We start from the raw sequence: 22,201 nt of genomic DNA, 5'->3' as shown, positions 1-22,201 counted from the left end.
CCTAATTCAGCAAGGATCGCAAAGCAGCAAAAATTGCAGAAAATGTGGAAAATCCCAGAATCTGCAGCATATACCACAAAAACTGAGAAAAAAATGCAACTTCTGAGACGAAGCAAAAACTGCGTATGCACTACGAAAAGTAGGCGTGTAGGGGGCGTACTAAAGGGCTGGACTCGCAAAAACTACGAGCAGGGGCGTGTTGTGGGGGGTGTTGTGGGTGTATGCTGATGATCGGTGGGCGGTGCATACGCAATTTGTACAACTGATCGCACATTTATGGTGTGCAGTTTCTGAGTGACTACAGGTCTACCTTAACAACTGCACAAGCTGACCTCAGTTGTAGAATGTTCCATGTATACTGCAATCATTGCTTCATTACACCCAACTGAAGAAGTTCCCACCTCAGACCACAAATCACTTCATTCAGCTGTATTGAAACTTCTAAACATGTAAGGGAGCTTTAAACTCTGTAACATGTTTATTTATAAAATATAAGTTAGGAACTTAATTGTTTTTGCACTTACTAACAATCGAGGTTTGACAACCACACTATTTTTTGAAAGCAAACATTAACATTTCCAAGCATTTTGTTTTGTAGGATCTGCTTAATGGTGGTCATTCCGAGTTGTTCGCTCGCTAGCAGTTTATAGCAGCCGTGCAAACGCTATACCGCCTCCCACTGGGAGTGTATGTTAGCTTAGCAGAAGTGCGAACAAACGGATGGCAGAGCGGCTACAAAATAATTTTGTGCAGTTTCAGAGTAGCTTCAGACCTACTCCGCGCTTGCGATCACTTCAGACTGTTCAGTTCCTGTTTTGACATCACAAACACTCCCTGCGTTTGCCCAGCCACGCCTGCGTTTTTGCTGGCACGCCTGCGTTTTTCTGAACACTCCCTGGAAACGGTCAGTTGACACCCAGAAACGCCCACTTCATGTCAATCACTCTGCGGCCAGCAGTACGACTGAAAAGCTTAGTTAGACCCTGTGTTGAAACTACATCATTCGAGGTAATAGTGCGCATTGCGCTGCATGCGCAGAAGTGCAATTTTTTTGGCCTCATCGCTGCAGCTAGCGATCAACTCGGAATGACCACCAATGTCTTTTAGCTTCCTAACAGTTTTTGAATGTTTTTTAAGCAACCAACACGTTTTTTGTTAACAAAACATACCCACATATTATTTGTTTTTGTTTTTGTTTTTTATATCGCTACACACACAAACATATGTTCAAGAACAGCAACACCAATTTTTATTTTTTTTGGCCCGGAAAGTAGGTAGTGCAATATTTGAGGTTAAAACACAGTTGTTTGCAAAAATTGCAACATCAGAAACATGTAAGCAAAAAATGCGTAAAATTGTAAATTTATACGCAAATAATGCATATTTTTTTTTAGATCTTTTGCAATATTTGCACATTTCACAAGTCCACCTTCTTTTTGTAACATTAAATTAGAGTTGCAGTTTTTCTGTTTGGGCATGCTTTCGCAATTATCCAATTGCTCGCAATTTTTTGCAAATTTGTAATTTTCACAATCCTTACTGAATTGGCCCCTAAATTCATATATCCAATTTAGATTACACAACACATATGAGCAAGGCCATAAAGATGGATTGCTTCATTAAGCCAGGAGTATAGGACATATGCTGCTATCACCACTCAGACTACAGACTTCCGATCATTTAAAGGAAAGGTATACTTTATTTCCCAATAACTGTTAACGGAAAGAAAAGGCGGTGGCAGGTGGTTACTGTGCTATTCCCCAGGCAGGGCTGTATAAATCAGGTCAGCTATGCGTCGGTATAATACCCTTTTATCTGAGGGCTGACAGAGAATGGAAGCGATTGTGCTGCGCACACAAAGCCCGTTACACCGGGTTCCAGCATGACATCAGCGAGCTGAGAGTTCCCCCACACACTGGGCAGAGCTGTGTTACTAAGAGAGACTCCAGAGCGGCACCGAGTGTGGCTTTGCTGACAGAAGCTGCTTTAATGGCTGCGCCAGTTTTCTCTCCGCTATGTCCATTGCCTAGCATGAAGAGACAGGCATTTCCGTGGCACGCCGCGTCAGTCAGATCCAGCACACATCTGGTTTATGTATGGGAGTTTATGTCAAGTTGCTTTGAGTCTGTACCAAGAAATCAGAGCAGGAACAATATCAAATGTTAATTCCAAGCTAAAATGATTGTAATTGAGGTTTATTGTAAACAATGCCATCAGCGCTGGCTTCCCTGTGCCTCGCTCGCCTGCCAGCAGTGCAGGACCAGCTTCTGGGCTCTGAGAGGGGTAGTGGCCACCTATCTGTCTTCATGCTGCGTCTGGACTCAGATGTGGTCGCTATTAGTTGCTGGGAAAGGCCAAATTGGTTCTTCAAAACCTAACAATTAGTGATAATACACATAACGTGAATAATACAGACAAAAAGATTCTCCTCCGCATCCTCCAAGCTGAGTGCAGGATACTCACAATACAACCCTTGTTTGCCTATTACGTTAGTCAGAACATTAATTGTATGTTACTCTGTGTACACTGCCATATATCTTGAAAGATCAATCCCACATCCCAAGTCACTGACTTTAATCGATAAATAGACTACCCCGCTAGCAATGGCTTAAGCTTTAACCGTGCCTTATTACCAGATTGCTGCAAAATATATCCCTGTCACGCAGTGGTGCAAGTAGAAAAAATGTCTTACAGGTACTGTGTGCGCGCGCCAAAAATGGGTGTGGCCAAATGCCATGTGGGGCGTGGCCAATGAAAATGGTGGCGTGATACACATATGGGGGAAGGGGCAGATACACATATGACCCCAATAGTGCCGATATACATTGCCCCACAGTGCCAGATATACATTGCCCCACAGTGCCAGATACACATTACCCCACAGTGCCAGATACACAAATGCCCCCAGAGTGCCAGATATACATTGCTTCACAGTGCCAGATACAGAAATGCCTCCCCAGTGCCAGATATGCCCCCAGTGCCAGATACAGAAATCCCAGTGCCAGATACACGTCCCCCCAGTGCCAGATATGCCCCCAGTGCCAGATATGCCCTCAGTGTCAGATATGCCCCCAGTGCCAGATACACATGTCCCCCAGTGCCAGATATGCCCCCAGTGCCAGATACACATGTCCCCCCAGTGCCAGATACATATGTCCCCCCAGTGCCAGATATGCCCCCAATGCCAGATACACATATCTCCACAGTGCCAGATATGCCCCCAGTGCAAGGTATACATGCCCCCCTTCCCCTGCTGCTCACCACTGCTGCTCACCACTGCTGCTGGTGTCTTGATCCTGTGTGTGTGTGAGGGGAGGAGAGCGTAGCCTGCGCCTCTCCTGTCCTCAGTCGGTGCGGGTGTCACGGTCTTCCTTCAATTCAGCGCCATCCGTAAGCCAATCAAAGCTCGTGGTCCAGCGGACTTGGCTGCCGGTCCGCAAGCTCTGATTGGCTCACGGGCCGGTGCTGAATTGAAGGAAGACACTGAGGGGCAGGAGAGCAAACTCTGCGCTCTTCTCCCCTCAAGCAGCCGCGTCGGTCAGCAGCGGAGGGAGGGAAAGGAGCGGCGGCCCGTCGGTGTGGGTACGGAGTACCCACGGCTAAATTCTTAAGGGTATGCACCCGTACCCGCCCACTTGGACCGCTGCTGTCACGTCACTTTTTTTCTCCATGTAGAAGAACTTGGGGTAGGTTTACTACACTTAAGGGGGATACACACGTAGAGATGAGTACCAGAGATGTGTGCTGAGCGATCTAGCACAGATCGCTCAGCACACATCTCTGGACGCTCAACACACAGCGCAATGTGCGCTGAGCAAAGGGAAAAAAAACAAAACACTTCACCCAGCTGTGAAGTGAGCCATCTGACTAGATCTGGCATGCATGCTGGCCAATCTAGAGTCAGCGATAGCGTCGCGTGGGGCCGCGTATCGCTATGGGATATACAAAGGGAGAGATGGGTGCTTCATTTTTAAGCAATCTGGTCAGTTTGCTTAGAAGTTAAGCACAGATCTCTCCCCCTTTACTGAAAAGTGGAGGTGTTGCTCTAAGCAACCAATTAGATTCAGCCTATCATTTTCTAGTCTGCAGTAGATAAATTATAGCTAGAATCTGATTGGTTGCTATGGGCAACACCTCAGATTCAGAAAGTTTGCACATTGTCTGCCAGCTGGAGTCAGAACACCTGCACAGTGTTCATAAGAGTGCAGCTCAGTGGCCTCCGGTGTGCCTCAGTCATGTCACCAGTTTCCAGTCATTTTGGTTCATAATACAAAATGGCTGCCTCCAGAGGACCTCGGTTACATGACTATCACCCACCCAGTACTCAGCAAAGTGACCTGGATTTGCATTGGCGCATGTAATGGACCTCCCCCTCCCGCACCAGGAGATGTCTCAGCACAGAAGAAGTTCACTAATACCGTGTTCACACTGACTTTTAGCGGGTTGCACCCGGGACTCGTGCACGAGACCTTCCCATGTGCAACCCGCTTGAGACCCCGTTCAGACTGGCGGCCCCAACTCGACATATTGCCGTGTCGATGACGTCACCGGGTCACATGTGGGGGCGGCGCTTGGAGATCAGATCTACAAGCGCCGCCTGCTCCAATAGTGTTGAAGTGTCCCGGATCGCATCGACCCGGGAACACTTAACACCATTCACATTTGCGCCTGACCCGGGAATAACCCTTCTTTATTCCCGGGTTGAAATACCGGATCAGACGACCCGGGAATTTGTCCTGGACCCCGTTCACACTGCACATAAATCCGGATTACTGCGCATTCACGTGCAATAACCCGGATTTTTCAAGGCAGTGTGAACGTGGTATTACTGTAGGTCTACAGTAACCTTCAGTCCGACCTCCTTCCCCTTGATAACCTTGTCTGTCATTATTAAATTCATCTAATTTGTCTCCTGAAATACAGTTTAGCCGCACTTCTATTTTCTATCAGTCTTCAGAGTCCGGGGGCCTCGGATTGGCCTTCAGTACACGTCATGTGTTTGGGGTTTTATTCCAGTGAAACCACTTTGGGACGAAATTAAGAAAATGACAAAGTAGAACGCTGGCGCCTGATTACAAACAAATAAACAACTCTCTACTTTCAGGGTCTGTACAGCTGGATCTCAACAGGATGCCAAGGCCAGCGAAGACGCCAGAGAAGTGCAGCCTGGAGCTGTTGGACCCGTCAGACTCCGCAGACAGATCCGTGTCTCTGTTCGAGCAGAAGACTGTAAAGGGCTGGTGGCCTTGTGTGGGCATGGAGGGCGACCAGAAGATCCTCGCTGTAAGGATTCTGACCTGTTTTTTTTTTTAGCCAATGGAAAATGACCATTGTATCAATATTGACAGCTGCGATAGTGTGTCCTGCTTTCATCATTACGGTGGGCCCTAGTACTAGTACGTTTTCATCCTCAGTAGGCCTGCTCCCTTATACATTTACACATGGTTGGCCAACTTCATAACATGGATTTGACATTTTTCGTTACATTATTTTCTTCAACTAGCTTTCATATGAATTGTGTAGGCAGTATTTGTATTTGCACATTGTAACCCAAAACGTAGCACTGTGTTTACTCATGTAGCAGAAAGCATGTTTTACACCCCAGAATACTTTGGGCCAGATGTATGAAAGTGCGCTGTGGTTCCCGCTGACCACAGCGCACCTTACGGCTGCATTTTGCGCTGCACCCATATGTATGAATGGCGTGTTAATGCCGTATACACTGGCCGCCGCGCACCACCGCCACTTACCGCTTCTCCGCAGTACTGAATGGGAGACGGCCTCTGCTGACCCTTTTCGTCTCCTGAAACCGCCAGTCCGGAACGCCTCCCCCTGGGCAGGCGATGTGTTCAAAATGTGCAGTGGCTTCGTTTTTTGTTGTTGTTTTGAATAAACTTTATTTAACGTGGACATTCTTCTGCTGGTCCACATAGCTCTACTGCGTATGCGCCGGGGGCCTCCGGCGGTGCACACAGGAAGAAGGGCGCATGCGCACACATTGCAGCGCCGAGCCGATGTGGAAGGTGCGCTACTGCGGGACAGGTAGGATAACGCACTCCCACATCGGCGGGGGCCTTAGAGAGTGAAAATCTGCCGTGTTCACGTGTGCGAATGCATGTGTACGCCGTGCAAAAACTTCTGCAAATTTGTTTGCAACTCCCCTTCACCATCGAATGGTGTTTCCAGTCTGTGCGTAGCCCAGGACTTACTCGTACAGTGCGATACAAACAGGCTGATCGGGGGCCAGAGCTGACGTCACACACACTCCCAGAAAATGCATGGGGACGCCTGTGTTTTTCCTGGCACTCCCAGAAAACTGTCAGTTACCACCCACAAACGCGTGCTTTCTGTCAATCAGCCTGCGCTCACCTAACGATCAAAAAAGACACTGGATTTTTTTGCAGTTTGGCCTCGCGCCTGCGCATTATGGTCCGTACGCGTGCACAGTCATTTGATAATCGGCCGCTGTGCAATTTTGCACAACAGCGATCAGGCCTGAATTAGGCCCAGATTTATCAAGACTAGGAGAGTGATAAATTGCATGGTGATAAAGTACCGGCCAATCAGCTCATAACTGTCATTTTTCAAACCCAGCCTGTGACATGGCAGCTAGGAGCTGATTGGTTGGTACTTTATCACCATGCAATTTATCACTCTCCAAGGCTTGATAAAATGGGGGCCTTAGTTTTAGTCATTTCACTGTGAAAGACAACAACAATCTATGTTAATGGAGCCTTATAGCATCATTTATTTTCATTAATATTAGATCTTTTCTTTTTATTTAAAAAAATATATAACTTTTAAATCAATATATAATTTCAGGGCAGATAATGAAAATGGTGAGATATTATATTAGAGTTACAGCAGGAACCAACCTCCAAATTCAGGAAAGATATGTGTGCCCCATCACACATAATGCACCATCCTGTGCACCATCACACATAATGCACCACCCTGTGCCTCATTACACATAATGCACCTTCATGTGCCTCATCACACATAATGCACCATCCTTTGCCCCATCACACATAATGTGCCATCCTGTGCCCCATAACACACAATGCACCATTATGTGCCCCTTCACACATAATGTGCCATCCTGTGCCCCATCACACATAATGCACCCTGTGCCCCATTACATATAATAGGGTAGATATATTAAGCCTGGAGAAGTGATAAAGCAGTGATAAAAGCAAGGTGATAACGCAACAGCCACTCAGCTCCAATATGTATATTAACAGGATCTGATTAGCTGATGCCTTTATCACCTAGCACATATCACTGGTTTATCACTTCCTTATGCCTTCTCCAGGTTAATACATCTGCCCCAATGTCTCATCCTGTGCCCCATTAAAAATAATGTGCCATCCTGTACCCCATCACACATTATGCACCACCACGTGCCCCATCACACATAATGCGCCATCCTGTGCCCCATTACACATAATGCGCCCTGTGCCTCATTACACATGATGTGCCATCCTGTGTCCCATCACACATAAGGTGCATACACACGGAGAGATTTTGGCTATGAGAGATTTTGACTAACTTTTCCCTTGAACTGGCAGTAGGAGATTTTGACTAACTTTACCAGAGATTTTGTCTAACTATGCAAGAGATTTTGGCTATGGGAGATTTTGACTATCTCATTTAAATAAGGGGATGAGTGTCATATATAGGACGATTTTACAGGGTGGCTGGTATTTAAATAGCTGAAAGTTAAAAAAAAAATTTGCGTGGGGTCCCCCCTCCTATGTAAAACCAGCCTCGGGCTCTTTGAGCCAGTCCTGGTTGTTAAAATACAGAGGAAAAAATGAGTAGGGTTCCCCCATATTTAGACAACCAGCACGGGCTCTGCGTCCGGTCCTGGTTTAAAAAATACGGGGGACAAAAGACATAGGGGTCCCCCGTATTTTCCAAACCAGCACCGGGCTCCACTAGCCAGGGAGATAATGCCACAGCCGGGGGACACTTTTATATTGGTCCCTGCGGCCGTGCCATTACCCCCCCAACTAGTCACCCCTGGCCGGGGTACACTGGAGGAGTGAGGACCCCTTAAATCAAGGAGTCCCCCCCTCCAGCCACCCAAGGGCCAGGGGTGAAGCCCGAGGCTGTCCCCCCCATCCGTGGCCCGGTGGATGGGAGGCTGATAGCCTTTCAATAGTAATATTGTTCTTTACAGGAGGCCTACAGGTCCCAGCAAGCCTGCCCCAGCATGTTGGCACTTGGAGAACCACAAGTGCCAGCATGCCCGGACATAAAGGGCCCGCTGGCACCTGTAGTCCACCTGTAAAGCAAATATTTAAAAAAAAACACAACACATTCTTTTAAAAATCCTTTATTAAACTGGGTCTTCACCTGGGGGCGGCAGCCTTTAAGCTCTTTTGCATGGCCGCCGCCTTCCCAGGGCTTCCGGCGTCTTCACCTGGGGGGGCGCCACCTCCCCAGGGCTTCTGTGGTCTTGCTCCGGCATCTTCACCTGGTGGGCGGCGGCTGCTAAGCTCTTTTGCATAGCCGCCGCCCATCCAGGACTTCCACGGCGTCTTCAGGAGCTCTTCTCCGCTCCTCCTCCGCCGTCGGACTGACAGCCGCTGCCTCGCGCTGACTTATATAAGTCAGCGGGAGGGGGCGGGGCGATGACGCGGCGAGCCGTGATTGGCTCGCGGCGGCCATCTTGAATTTCAAAAATGACGCTGAGGCGCCATTTTTGAAACTGGTACCGCTCCGCTGCCAAACTCTGCAATAGAAAGGTAAATTTCCCCCGCCCGCACCGCTGCCGCAACCCGCCGCCGCCCGCACCGCCCACACCGCAACCCGCCGCCGCAACCCGCCGTCGCCCACACCGCCACCGCAACCCGCCGCCGCCCGCACCGCCGCCACAACCCGCCGCCGCCCGCACCACCGCCGCCTGCACATCGCTATCGCTGGGCAAAATCGCTGGCCTCTTAAAGTGTTAGCGATTTTGCCTAACTTTTGCAGCGACATAGTCAAAATTGACTTGCCTGCACTGACTATTTTTCCCAGCGATAGCGACCTAGCGGGGACGCGCATCGCTATCGCTGGCTGTGTACACACGGAGCGATCTGCACTAACTTTCTGAGCGATTTTGACTATATAGTCAAAATTGCTCAGTTATATCGCTCCGTGTGTATGCACCTATAGTGTGACATCCTGTGCCCCATCACACATAATATGCCATCCTGTCCCATCAGTGACGTGCAGTGAGGTGAGGCAGAGCCTTTCCTGTCATACTAAAGTATACACCAGAGTTTTGACTATATAAAGAATATGGAAAATACAAAGAATATATTATAAATATCTTCTTTACAGTATATTATAATAATCATTTTTATAGCCAAAACTCTGGAGTAAAAAGTCTACGGCCGGTGAGGCAGTGCCCCCCTGCCTACCTTTCCCGCACATCTCTGATCAATCCTCACCAAGTTTCTAGCAATACATACTGCTGCACCTGGGTATAATGCCCACATGCATATACTGCTGCACCTGTGTATAATGCCCACATGTATATACTGCTGCACCTGTGTATAATGCTCACATGTATATACTGCTGCACCTGTGTATAATGCCCACATGTATATACTGCTGCACCCGTGTATAATGCCCACATGTATATACTGCTGCACCTGTGTATAATGCCCACATGTATATACTGCTGCACCTGTGTATAATGCCCACATGTATATACTGCTGCACCTGTGTATAATGCTCACATGTATATACTGCTGCACCTGTGTATAATGCCCACATGTATATACTGCTGCACCTGTGTATAATACCCACATGCATATACTGCTGCACCTGTGTATAATGCCCACATGCATATACTGCTGCACCTGTGTATAATACCCACATGCATATACTGCTATCCTTTATTAAGAAAAATTGCAACATACATTACATAAATATGGTAAAACTCATAAAAATAGGACATACAATATACATTGAATTGTTGCCCAATAATCCAAACCAAAAATCAACAGAGCTTGTATAACTATACGCAATGTCAAAATTGCTTAACATCTAAGCAAAAAACAACCTACTGTATTCGAACAACACATCTCATAACCATAAGCAATGAAAAGATGAATGAAGTCTTTTAGTCACATGCAAACCGCTTTAATGAAAAAAACAGAAAAAAGAAAATCTACGGGAAGGTGAAGGATAGGAAGCCATAAGATGAACAAGAAAAGGACTTCTGCTACCCACTCAAGGGGGTTTCAGGTGGCGCCAGAGCCTGGACCACCCGACAGCATCCAACCTGTTCCTATCCATATCCATCATCCTCTTAACCTCGTGCAGAATATTTCCCACCACCTCCTCACAGGGGAGGACCTTTGCTCTGAGGGAAACCTGACACCGTGCACCCCATGTGTGAAACCTAACTGCTAAACTAACTATAAAAATTGTGGTTAAATCAAACCTTCTATACCCTTTGAACGCCCCATAAACCCACTCAGGGTAACTAAGCCCCGAAAGGCACAGGATGCGTAAGGCCCTTGATACCGCTCTGTAAACCTTTATATTGAAGGGACACTCAAGGAGGAAATGGTCCATTGTCTCCACCTCCCCTAGACATTCCTCACGTGGGCAGCCACGATCATTGGCACTTCGACACTTGAGGTTACCCCGCACATAAAGCCTCCCTTGGAAAGAAAGCCAGGCAATATCTCTGAACTTCAGTGGGATTCTTTGAGAATTAATCAAAGACAACCCATCTGAGCAGACACTGTCTGGGCAGTCCCTTAACGACAGCGGAGCATAAAAGTGAGTCTGCAAAATTCTTCTCTCCAACTCCCTTCTAGAGAAGTTTTTGACTTCACCCACCTCCAGCCCCCAAAGCCTCGTCATCTTCAAGCACAGTATAACGTAGATCGGGAGGTAGCCATGCCGGACTCGAAAGGTTTTTACTTGGCCACCATCCATCCATAACCTGAGGAAGGGAAACACCCAGGCCCTAAAACTCTCTACCCATCGAGGGGGAGTTCCTAGAAACAAACTCCCTAGATTCAGTTTTAAAAACGTTGTAGCAAAAAACACCACAGGGTTGACCATACTCAGCCCCCCCTGTTCCCTCGATCTGTAAGTGATCCCTCTCTTGACCAGATTCATTCTATTCCCCCATAACATCAGGAAGAATAAAGAATTCATCTTGGTCCACAAAGACTGTGGCAAGAAGCACACATAACTGACATACAGAAAAAGCGGAATCAGATAGGTTTTGCATAAGTCAACCCTCTCCCTGAGAGAAAGTTGCCACCTTCTCCAGGACTGCACCTTCCTGGTAGCATCTTCCAGCCTCTTCTCCCAATTCTGAGTGGCATAATCACCACGGCCAAATTTGATACCTAAAATTTTTATCTCTGGACTGGCGCGGGGGAGGCTATCCGGAAGGGTAAATTCATCACCTTCCTCCCCCATCCAGAAAGCTTCACACTTATCCTGATTGATTCTGGAGCACGAAGCCTCAGAGTACTCACAGATAAGATGTTCCATGCCACGTGCCTCTGCCACAGATGACAGGACCACAGTAACATCGTCTGCGTAGGCCACCACCCTCAGCGGCAACCCAGGGCCCAGCTGAACCCCTGCCACAGCACCGCTCTCAATCCTCCGCACAAAGGGATCAATTGCAAATACATATAGAAGGGGGCTCAGGGGACACCCCTGACGGACACCCGAGTCGACCGCAAAAGCAGGGCCTACCCAGCCATTGACAAGTGGGAAGCTCTCAGCCTGATTGTAAATGACACGTAGCCAATCTACCACCCTCGCTGGAAGACCATACCTCTCCAGCACAGCCCACAGGTACTGATGATTAACTCGGTCAAAAGCCTTGGACTGATCCAATGCCAGCAAATACTTGCCCCATTTTTCAGCACGACATTGCTCCACAGCCTCCCGGATGCCAAGGACAGCACTAAATGTGCTTTGGCCTTTTACAGTGCAATGCTGAGACGGAGAATGTAACAGCCCGGAAACTTCCATCAGCCGATTAAAAAGTACCTTTGCCAGAATCTTTCTGTCTGTATTGAGAAGAGCGATGGGGCGCCAGTTCTCAACACGCACCGGGTCCCTACCTTTAGACAATAATATGAGAGCAGAGGATCTCATAGAGGGAGGGAGTGATCCCTTACCCAGGCTTTCATTAAATACCTCCATGAGATGAGGAGCTAATATGTCTGAAAAAGCTTTAAAAAATTCAGATGTTAACCCATCTGGGCCCGGAGATTTTTTTATAGACAAACCGTCTATGGCTCTCTTGACCTCCTCCACTGTCACATCACTGCCCAAAGAGTCAAAAGAAGGATCAAGTTGCTCAAGTCCAGGTGTCTCCCTCAGAAACTGATCCATCCTCTCTCTGATGAGTGGCTGCTCAGACAAAAGGCTGGAGTAATAGGACCTGATGACTCCCAAAATACCCTCCCTGTCTTCATGAAGAGTACCCTGGTCATCAAACAGGCCCCTGACCTCCCTCAAATCAACTGATTTTCTGCAACTCTGGTAGGGATCAGGCGAGTGGTATTTTCCATAATCCCTCTCCAGAATCAAAGAAGCCAGGCGATCGTACTGATATTCCTTCATCTGAGCCTTCACCCGGGAGATTTCCCCACTATCTCCACGCTCAGAGATCAAGAAATCCAGTTTCTTTCTCAGGCTCTGGTAGATACATCTTTTTGTCAAGTTATTCCTGGCTACCAGCCTTTGAAAAAGCCTTCGAGTCCTCTTTTTACACTCCTCCCACCACTCAGACCTACTCCAACCAGCCTCCAGAAGCGTTTCCTGTAGTTGAAGAAAGTCTCTAAAGGACTGTCTAACTCCCTCCTCCTTTAGGAGCTCGGAATTCAAACGCCAAAGGCCCCGCCCTTTCTGAGGGGTTTCTGAGACGTTCAAAGCAACACACAGAAAAACGTGATCGGAGAACTCTACTGGCTTTGTCTCAGGAGGCAAAGTTTTCGAGGACTCCTTAACAAAAAACCTATCTATCCTAGACCTACGACTACCACAATGATAGGTGAAACCTGTGAGGTCTGGGAAATGGCGAACGTGCACATCCACCAGACCAGCCTCTCTAACCATGCTAACTAGAAAATTGGAATCATAGCCCAGGGTCGCCTTTGTGTCCCCTCTGTCTTTTGGCCTAATGACGGTGTTAAAATCACCTCCAAAGACAATCTGCCGGGCCGTAAAAAGAAACGGTTTTATCTCCCTGAAAAGACATTTCCTGTCCCACTTTGAATGGGGCCCATAGATGTTTATTAGCCTCAGGTCATGTCCTCTCAGGTTGACATCTAAAACCATGCACCTACCTACCTGTAAATCTATAATCCTGTGCACGTTTACCATATCAGTAAAAAGTACTGCCAACCCACTGGACGCCTCGGCCGCAAGAGACCAGAAGGAAGGCCCCCGCTTCCACTGACACTTGGCCCGATGGAGTGTGGCCAAGTCACCTACCCTGGTCTCCTGCAAAAATAAAAAGTCAACATCAACCGTGTTGAAAAAAATCGAAGGCCAAGAAACGAGCACGTTCAGAAAACACGGAAGCCACATTAATGGTGGCACATCGTATAGGTTGGGGATCCATGTTTCTTGGATTATAGAGGTAGGACCCCATTCACTTTTTCTTTGCTTGTCTTTTAGAATCCTCATCAGAGGATCCTACTCTTTTACACGTAACCCCGAAGGGAAGAACATCCTCATCAGACAAAGAGATTTCTTCCACCTCCCCCTCCTCCACCCCACCAACAACTGAGACCGCAGTGTCACAGAACAGACCCTTAGATCCCTGTACAACAACACCCTCCCTAATATCATACCCCTCCCCATTTGCAACCCTGTCTGGGGGAGGATCCGGATCAGGGGCTTTTGGGGCACTAATACAAGAACCGCCCCCAGGATCATCCCCACCAGAGGACGCCAAAGGAGAATAGCTAAGGCTCCCCGCCTCAAGGCTAGGAGTCTCCTCCACCACCATCACCTCTCCCGGAGATTGAGGGGCCTTCCCCTCTGAACTCTGCACTACCTCAACCTTATTTAATAACGGTACCAAGGCCTGGCTTAACTCTGTCCCTGTAGGATCCCACTCTAGATCCCCCTGAGAACTATCTAAGTGCTTGGTTTTGCTCTGAACTTTACCACATCCCCCCTTTTCCTGTTTAGCTTTGACCGTAACTGCCACCCCATCAACAGACAGATTAGAGGCCTGTTTTGGCTTTTTACTTTTAGAAGTATTCGGAACAAACACTAGCTCTTTTCCCCCAACCATGACTACCTCCCCCTCATCCTCATCATCAGCAGAGGACAAAACGTCAAACCTATTAGAGCATACAACGTCCACCCCCTTCTTTTTCAGCTTCTTCCTCCTGCCTTTACTCACTGCCTGAAAAGATGCTTCCCCCCTTTCGACCTGTACTTTCCCTACCCCGCCAGCTTCTAGTTTCCTCAACATATCCTGATGCTGTAAAGCAACCACCATGTTATCCTCATGACTGGGCCTGATTTCTAGTGCCTCCTCAACCACCCCTGCATCATGATTATGCAATGCTTTAGGGCACCGACTATAGGGATGGCCATCCGCTCCGCAGAGATTGCACCTCACCTTATTACACTCACGGGACCCATGCCCCATCTGGCCACACAAAGCACATTTAACAACCGTACAATCATTACTAAGGTGGCGAAAGTCACCACACTTGTGACAAGTTCTGGGCTGCCCAGGATAGAAGCACTGAAGCCGGTCACGGCCAATATAAGCAGCAGATGGTATGTGCTTAGTCTCAGTCCCTACCTGGTGCAGCCTCACAAAGGTCGAATAGGCACCACCCCAGACCCCCTTAGTGTAATCAAATTTCTCAAGCGGGGACAACACTGTGCAGGACCTGGACAACCAATATACGATATCCGCAGACGGTAGTGACTCATTGCGCACCAGAACAGTAATCTTTACCCTATCCTGCCTGGTGATGGTGTTGGTTTTAAAATGGCAGTACGGCTCCTTGGTCTTGTTCTTCTCCCATTGGGAGCCAAAAGCTTGCAAGCCATTCAGGGAGAGGAAGCTCAGATCAAAGTCGGGAGTTCTCACCGGATGGATGCACGCAAAAAGGTCTGCGGCCCTAAAACCAAGCGAGAATACTATATCCAAGAACTCCGACTTTGAAGGAGCCTCCCCCTCCCCTACCCATCTAAACTGAACCACATTGCGCCTTTTTATAGGCTGACCCCCACTTACCCCAAGCTGAGGACCAGTACTAGCCCAACCAGAACCCTCCAAAGTTTTGGCATATGAACCAGATCCTGGTCTAACCACAGGAGGGATTACAGGGAGACCCTTGGGTGCCTGAACATTTACCTTCTTACTGACCTCTATACCCGCACTACCAGCCCCACCAGCCACCCTAGTTTGGTTTGCCTGGATCAAGCTTACGGCCGCTAAAGCCCTCACAGGCATATCCATATCTCCGTAAACTGTTTCTACCAGTGTAGTCTCCTCAGGGGTTAAGCTGCTCTTATCAACTGCCGGCAGTCCTTGGGCCAGTCTTTGCCCAGTTTTCAATATGGCTTCATACTCCGGAATTCCCATTGATGCAGTTAATGATGTCACTCGTGATGTCACACATGATGCGTCTTTGGCCCCGCCCCCCTCAGCCACCACAGCGACTAAGCCAGAGCCAGTTGCTGCTGGCTTACAGGGAGAGCCAGCCTCAGCATCTACCACGGCCCGCGCCGTCCCCATATCCGCAGCTTCAGAGACAAGTGCATCGGGAGCAAGTCCACAGGAAGCATTAGCAGCCACCAGAGCTCCGGCACCCGCCGTCAACCCGGCAGCCACCATGCCCCCTGCACTGCCACCACCCAGCACTCTCTCTGGGAGAGACGCCTCCCCCTCATGGAAAGCACAGGATGACGTCATCGCAGGGTTCCCCTCGGTATCCACGGCACCAGACACAATCCCAGAAGTTTCACCTCCATCATGGCCCACGATATCCACCACTTCTTCCGCAGTCTGGCTGCCCACTTCCATGTCTTCCACTGGAACTATGAGCCCAGATGCCGCCACAGAACCCGCCGGGACCGGGCCGCCATCACATCCGCCATCTTGTCCTGGTATGGACTCTAGCAGTGCTTTTTCCTTTTGCAATAGAGCCTGATCCTGCAACATTTTAATCCTCTTTTTAACTGCAGCCAAAGTGTCATTCAGCTCCCAAAGTTCATCTTTCAGGACAACTCTCTCCCATCTGCTGCTACAGTTACGCCTTCTTTTTTTATAAGTAATACGGGAGTATATACGGTTCTGCTCCATTCTTAATTCCTCTAGACTCATATTCATGTATTTCTCACTAGAGGATGTTGAATCCTCCAGGCTGCAATCAGAAACCTCAGCATCTCCACCTGCAGCACTAACCCCCGCCCCACCACAGGCAAGTTCATTCACCTTATCACCTCCCTGGGTTACCTCACTCAGAGAGCCGGTATCCTGCGGTTTGGGGGTCTCCAGTTGGGGATCCTGTTTCATCACCGGACCCACAATCACTGGAAATGCTGTACTGTCCAAATCCTCCAGCACTGAGGCTTCCACTGCAATAGGTATGTCAGAATTCCCAGGGCCTCCCTCAGGCCTTGCAGCCTGGGACTCTCCATCATCCTCCTCCCCAGGAGGATCCATCCTCCCCTGGGAGGCTCCCAGGGGAAACACTGCAGGCTTTTAAGAAGAACCAGGGCCTAGGAGCTATACACTGTGCATCTGTGTATAATGCCCACATGTATATACTGCTGCACCTGTGTATAATGGCCACATGTATACACTGCTGCACCTGTGTATAATGCTCACATGTATATTCTGCACCTGTGAGTAATGCCCACATGTATTTAATGCTGCACCTGTGTATAATGCTCACATGTATATACTGCTGCACCTGTGTATAATGCCCACATGTATATACTGCTGCACCTGTGTATAATGCTCACATGTATATACTGCTGCACCTGTGTATAATGCTCACATGTATATACTGCTGCACCTGTGTATAATGCCCACATGTATATACTGCTGCACCTTTGTATAATGCTCACTTGTATATACTGCTGTACCTGTGTATAATGCTCACATGTATATACTGCTGCACCTGTGTATAATGCCCACATGTATATACTGCTGCACCTGTGTGTAATGCCCACATGTATATACTGCTGCACCTGTGTATAATGCCCACATGTATATACTGCTGCACCTGTGTGTAATGCCCACATGAACCCATAGGCTCAGATATTGTGTGTAAATCTGACTCTGTTACTAGCCAGTGCCTCCTGAGCCATTCACCTCACTTCACGTTCCTTGTCCCCATCACACACAATGCATCATCGTGAGCTCCCATCACACCTAATGTACCACTATATACAGTAGTGCTGTGTGTGGATCACAATCGGACATATATAGGTGCTGTGGTGTCTTGTTCCATGAAGGAGCATTCCCCCATAAATGGTGTATCTGTGGATGATGAGACGTCTTATTGTCCCAACTGGGCAAACATTCCCTTGCTGTACTCTGTACTGTGCACCGGGAGACAGAAGTCAGCAATAAGCACAAGTCTTCATACTGTACGGGTATATGCATTTGGGGCCTGATTCCGAGTCAGACACATTTGCAGCCGCTGTTCCATCTGACCACGGATGCCTACATACCACATTATAGTAATGTGAGAATCTTCCTGTGTGCACTAAATCTCCAGGAGACTGTGGATGCCTATTGCATACAATATCTTACATCTGCAGCTGTTGTCTTTAGTATCAGGATTTACAGGAGCCCTGTGCTGAGTGCAGAAGATGCCATCTCTGCCCCCACGCTGCCAATGAGTACTGAAGTCAGCTGCCGCGTCCAATGGTTAGTTCCGTGCGGACGTCTGGTCGCTGCCCAGTTACAGCCCAGTGACCCTCATTTCATGGATAGTGTTTTCCATCGAAGGATGGCTCAGTCCGTATGCACTATCGAATTCCGGGGGTCATTCCGAGTTGATCGCTCGCTAGCTATTTTTTGCAGTGGTGCGATCAGATAGTCGCCGCCTATAGAGGAGTGTATTTTAGTTGTGCAAATGTGCAGCCGGGCGGTACAAAATTTTTATATGCAGTTTCTGAGTAGCTCAGAACTTACTCACCCGCTGCGATCACTTCAGCCTGTCTGGTCCCCGAATTGTCGTCAGACACCCGCCCTGCAAATGCTTGGACACGCCTGCGTTTTTCCAACCACTCCCAGAAAATGGTCAGTTGCCACCCACAAACGCCTTCTTCCTGTCAATCTCCCTGCGATCGGCTGTGCGAACAGATTCTTTGTTTAATCCATCGCTCAGCAATGATCCGCTTTGTACCCGTACGACGCGCCTGCGCATTGCGGAGCATATGCATGCGCAGTTCTGACCTGATCGCAGCGAAAAATCCTAGCGTGCGGTCAGATCGGAATGACCCCCTCTGTCCACGTATTTAAGTCTGATTTTGATGCATTATGTGTTTGGCACATGTAGTAACGGAAACAGGCAATGTCTTGAGATAAAAATGAATCAGATAAAATGTAATAGTAAGCCTTTGTGGTCATACTTCAGTTCCACCATCCACCCTCCAAGCCTGGAGGAGGGATATCAGGAACCCGGTATGTGGAACATCGCTGTAACGTTGCTGGCTGTTAGACTTATGAGAAGCGTCTCATCCACAGCTGCCTCTGTTTCTTGTCTTTCAGGGGAAGCTGGAAATGACTCTAGAGATTGTCAATGAACAAGAGCGGGATGAACGTCCGGCTGGGATTGGCCGAGAAGAACCAAACATGAACCCCAAACTGGAGGACCCCAAGTAAGATCTCCCAGCTCACTGACTTGCTTTTGTGTTTCAGCTTAGTACATTTACAGGGTTGTCAGAGAAACTAAAAGGGGCCCTGGACACAATTCATAGTAGGAGCCACTACACTAGTCAGTGCTGTTCCAATATCTCCTTGTTATGATATTTTCCTTTCTCCCAGCAATAGGTCGCAGCCTGTCAGTTACTGTACTTTGCTCAAACCACACTCCCATCCACTAATATAATGTGTAACAGGCAGAGCCTTATCTGTGCCAAGCTTACTATACTGAGCCGTAACGTGTGCCAGGTACACAGCACTGAGCCGTAACGTGTGCCAGGTACACAGCACTGAGCCGTAACGTGTGCCAGGTACACAGCACTGAGCCGTAACGTGTGCCAGGTACACAGCACTGAGCCGTAACGTGTGCCAGGTACACAGCACTGAGCCGTAACGTGTGCCAGGTACACAGCACTGAGCCGTAACGTGTGCCAGGTACACAGCACTGAGCCGTAACGTGTGCCAGGTACACAGCACTGAGCCGTAACGTGTGCCAGGTACACAGCACTGAGCCGTAACGTGTGCCAGGTACACAGCACTGAGTCGTAACGTGTGCCAGGTACACTACACTGAGCCGTAATGTGTGCCAGGTACACAGCACTGAGCCGCAACGTGTGCCAGGTACACAGCACTGAGCCGCAACGTATGCCAGGTACACAGCACTGAGCCGTAACGTGTGCCAGGTACACAGCACTGAGCCATAACATGTGCCAGGTACACTACACTGAGCCGTAACGTGTGCCAGGTACACAGCACTGAGCCATAATGTGTGCCAGGTACACTACACTGAGCCATAATGTGTGCCAGGTACACTACACTGAGCCGTAATGTGTGCCAGGTACACAGCACTGAGCCGTAACGTGTGCCAGGTACACAGCACTGAGCCGTAACGTGTGCCAGGTACACAGCACTGAGCCGTAACGTGTGCCAGGTACACAGCACTGAGCCATAATGTGTGCCAGGTACACTACACTGAGCCATAATGTGTGCCAGGTACACAGCACTGAGCCGCAACGTGTGCCAGGTACACAGCACTGAGCCGTAACGTGTGCCAGGTACACAGCACTGAGCCATAATGTGTGCCAGGTACACTACACTGAGCCATAATGTGTGCCAGGTACACAGCACTGAGCCGCAACGTGTGCCAGGTACACTACACTGAGCCGTAATGTGTGCCAGGTACACAGCACTGAGCCGCAACGTGTGCCAGGTACACAGCACTGAGCCGCAACGTGTGCCAGGTACACAGCACTGAGCCGCAACGTGTGCCAGGTACACAACGCTGAGCCATAACGTGTGCCAGGTACACAACACTGAGCCATAATGTGTGCCAGGTACACAGCACTGAGCCGTAATGTGTGCCAGGTACACAGCACTGAGCCATAATGTGTGCCAGGTACACAGCACTGAGCCGTAACGTATGCCAGGTACACAGCACTGAGCCGTAACGTGTGCCAGGTACACAGCACTGAGCCGTAACGTGTGCCAGGTACACAGCACTGAGCCGTAACGTGTGCCAGGTACACAACGCCGAGCCATAACGTGTGCCAGGTACACTACACTGAGCCATTTCTGTCCTAGCCATAGGACCTTATTCAGAGATGGGCGCAGATCACTGCATCCACAGCCAGATCAGATATGTCTGTGAGCTACATCATTCACAGACATATCGTTTATACCCATCCGCCAAACCACTTGCCATATATATCACTCAGTGTGTACCCAGCTTTACTCACTCAGTCTGACACTCAGTGTACCGTACACACTAAGGGGGTAATTCAGACCTGATCGCTGGGCAGCGATTTTTGCCCTGCTGCGATCAGATAGTCGCCGCCTACAGGGGGAGGGTATTTTAGCTGTGTTAGTGTGCAGTCGCATGTGTAGCAGAGCTGTACAAACTGATCTTGTGCAGTCTCTGCGCAGCCCAGGACTTATCAGCCGCTGCCATCACATCAGGCTGATCGGGACCGGAATTGACGTCAGTTTCCCTCCCTGCAAACGGTCAGTTGCCACCCACAAACGCCCTCTTCCTGTCAATCTCCTTGCGTTTGGAAATTTTGCACCATACCGTCGCTGACCGGCGATCTGGTCTGAATCAGCCCCTAAGTGTCTTGCACAGTGTACAGTACACACTCCATGTCTCACTCTGTACCGTACATCGTGTCTCACACGGTGTACAGTACACTCAGTGTCTCACTCTGTGTACAGTACGCACTCCGTGTCTCACACTGTGTACCGTACATAGTGTCTCACACTGTGTACAGTACACTCAGCGTCTCACGCTGTGTACAGTACACACTCAGCGTACAAAATGCAGATATGCGCACCCTGGGGTATTATAGGATAATTATATATTTTGTGGAGAACGTTCAATATTCAGATGTTCAAATCCTTCCCTTTAGAGTAAGAACAGAATTCCTCCCCGTAGATATTCCGGTAAAGTCTGTCACCGAAAACCTGTAGGCACTCTCTGCGGCCGGTACCCTCCTCACTCGTAAGTGGCGCTCTGTCTCGGATGCCTCTGTGCCGCAGCTCTGCTGTGACCGGGCCAATGACAGGGTGATTCCAAGCTCTCCACGCGTGTCGGGCACGCGTGGAGAGCTTGGAATCACCCTGTCATTGGCTGTTCCGAAACGCTACGAGTTACGATTTTGAAAATCACCAGTCACAGCAGAGCTGCGGCACAGAGGCATCCGAGACAGAGCGCCACTTACGAGTGAGGAGGGTACCGGCCGCAGAGAGTGCCTACAGGTTTTCGGTGACAGACTTTACCGGAATATCTACGGGGAGGAATTCTGTTCTTACTCTAAAGGGAAGGATTTGAACATCTGAACATTGAACGTTCTCCACAAAATATATAATTATCCTATAATACCCCAGGGTGCGCATATCTGCATTTTGTACAGTGTCTAAAAGTTCCCTTGGAAGTGGGGGTGACCACTTCAGCGGAGATTGCAGCACTACTGTGTTGGAGCGCTGGTTCGAAAACGTTTTTAACAAAGTACACACTCAGCGTCTCACGCTGTGTACAGTACACACTCCGTGTCTCACGCTGTGCACAGCACACACTCCGTGTCTCACGCTGTGTACAGTACACACTCTGTGTCTCACGCTGTGTACAGCACACACTCCGTGTCTCACGCTGTGTACAGTACACACTCCGTGTCTCACGCTGTGTACAGTACACACTCCGTGTCTCACGCTGTGCACAGCACACACTCCGTGTCTCACGCTGTGTACAGTACACACTCCGTGTCTCACGCTGTGTACAGTACACACTCCGTGTCTCACGCTGTGTACAGT

General features: G+C 48.9%; 1 protein-coding gene across 5 annotated transcripts in view; it reads left to right on the top strand.

Annotated features, from left to right (window-relative positions):
• The window catches only part of DYSF (dysferlin), a 515,016-nt gene that overhangs the window by 481,459 nt on the left and 11,356 nt on the right, over positions 1-22,201 (top strand). For all 5 annotated transcript variants that reach the window (XM_063925289.1, XM_063925290.1, XM_063925288.1 and 2 more), the window contains 2 exons: positions 5,105-5,283; positions 18,746-18,855. In XM_063925289.1, coding sequence (XP_063781359.1) covers positions 5,105-5,283; positions 18,746-18,855 — 289 coding nt within the window. The remainder of the gene's footprint in view (positions 1-5,104; positions 5,284-18,745; positions 18,856-22,201) is intronic.

Source organism: Pseudophryne corroboree, chromosome 1 (assembly GCF_028390025.1).
Source record: "Pseudophryne corroboree isolate aPseCor3 chromosome 1, aPseCor3.hap2, whole genome shotgun sequence".
Taxonomy (NCBI): domain Eukaryota; kingdom Metazoa; phylum Chordata; class Amphibia; order Anura; family Myobatrachidae; genus Pseudophryne; species Pseudophryne corroboree.
This window is presented reverse-complemented; position numbering and strand designations above follow the sequence as displayed.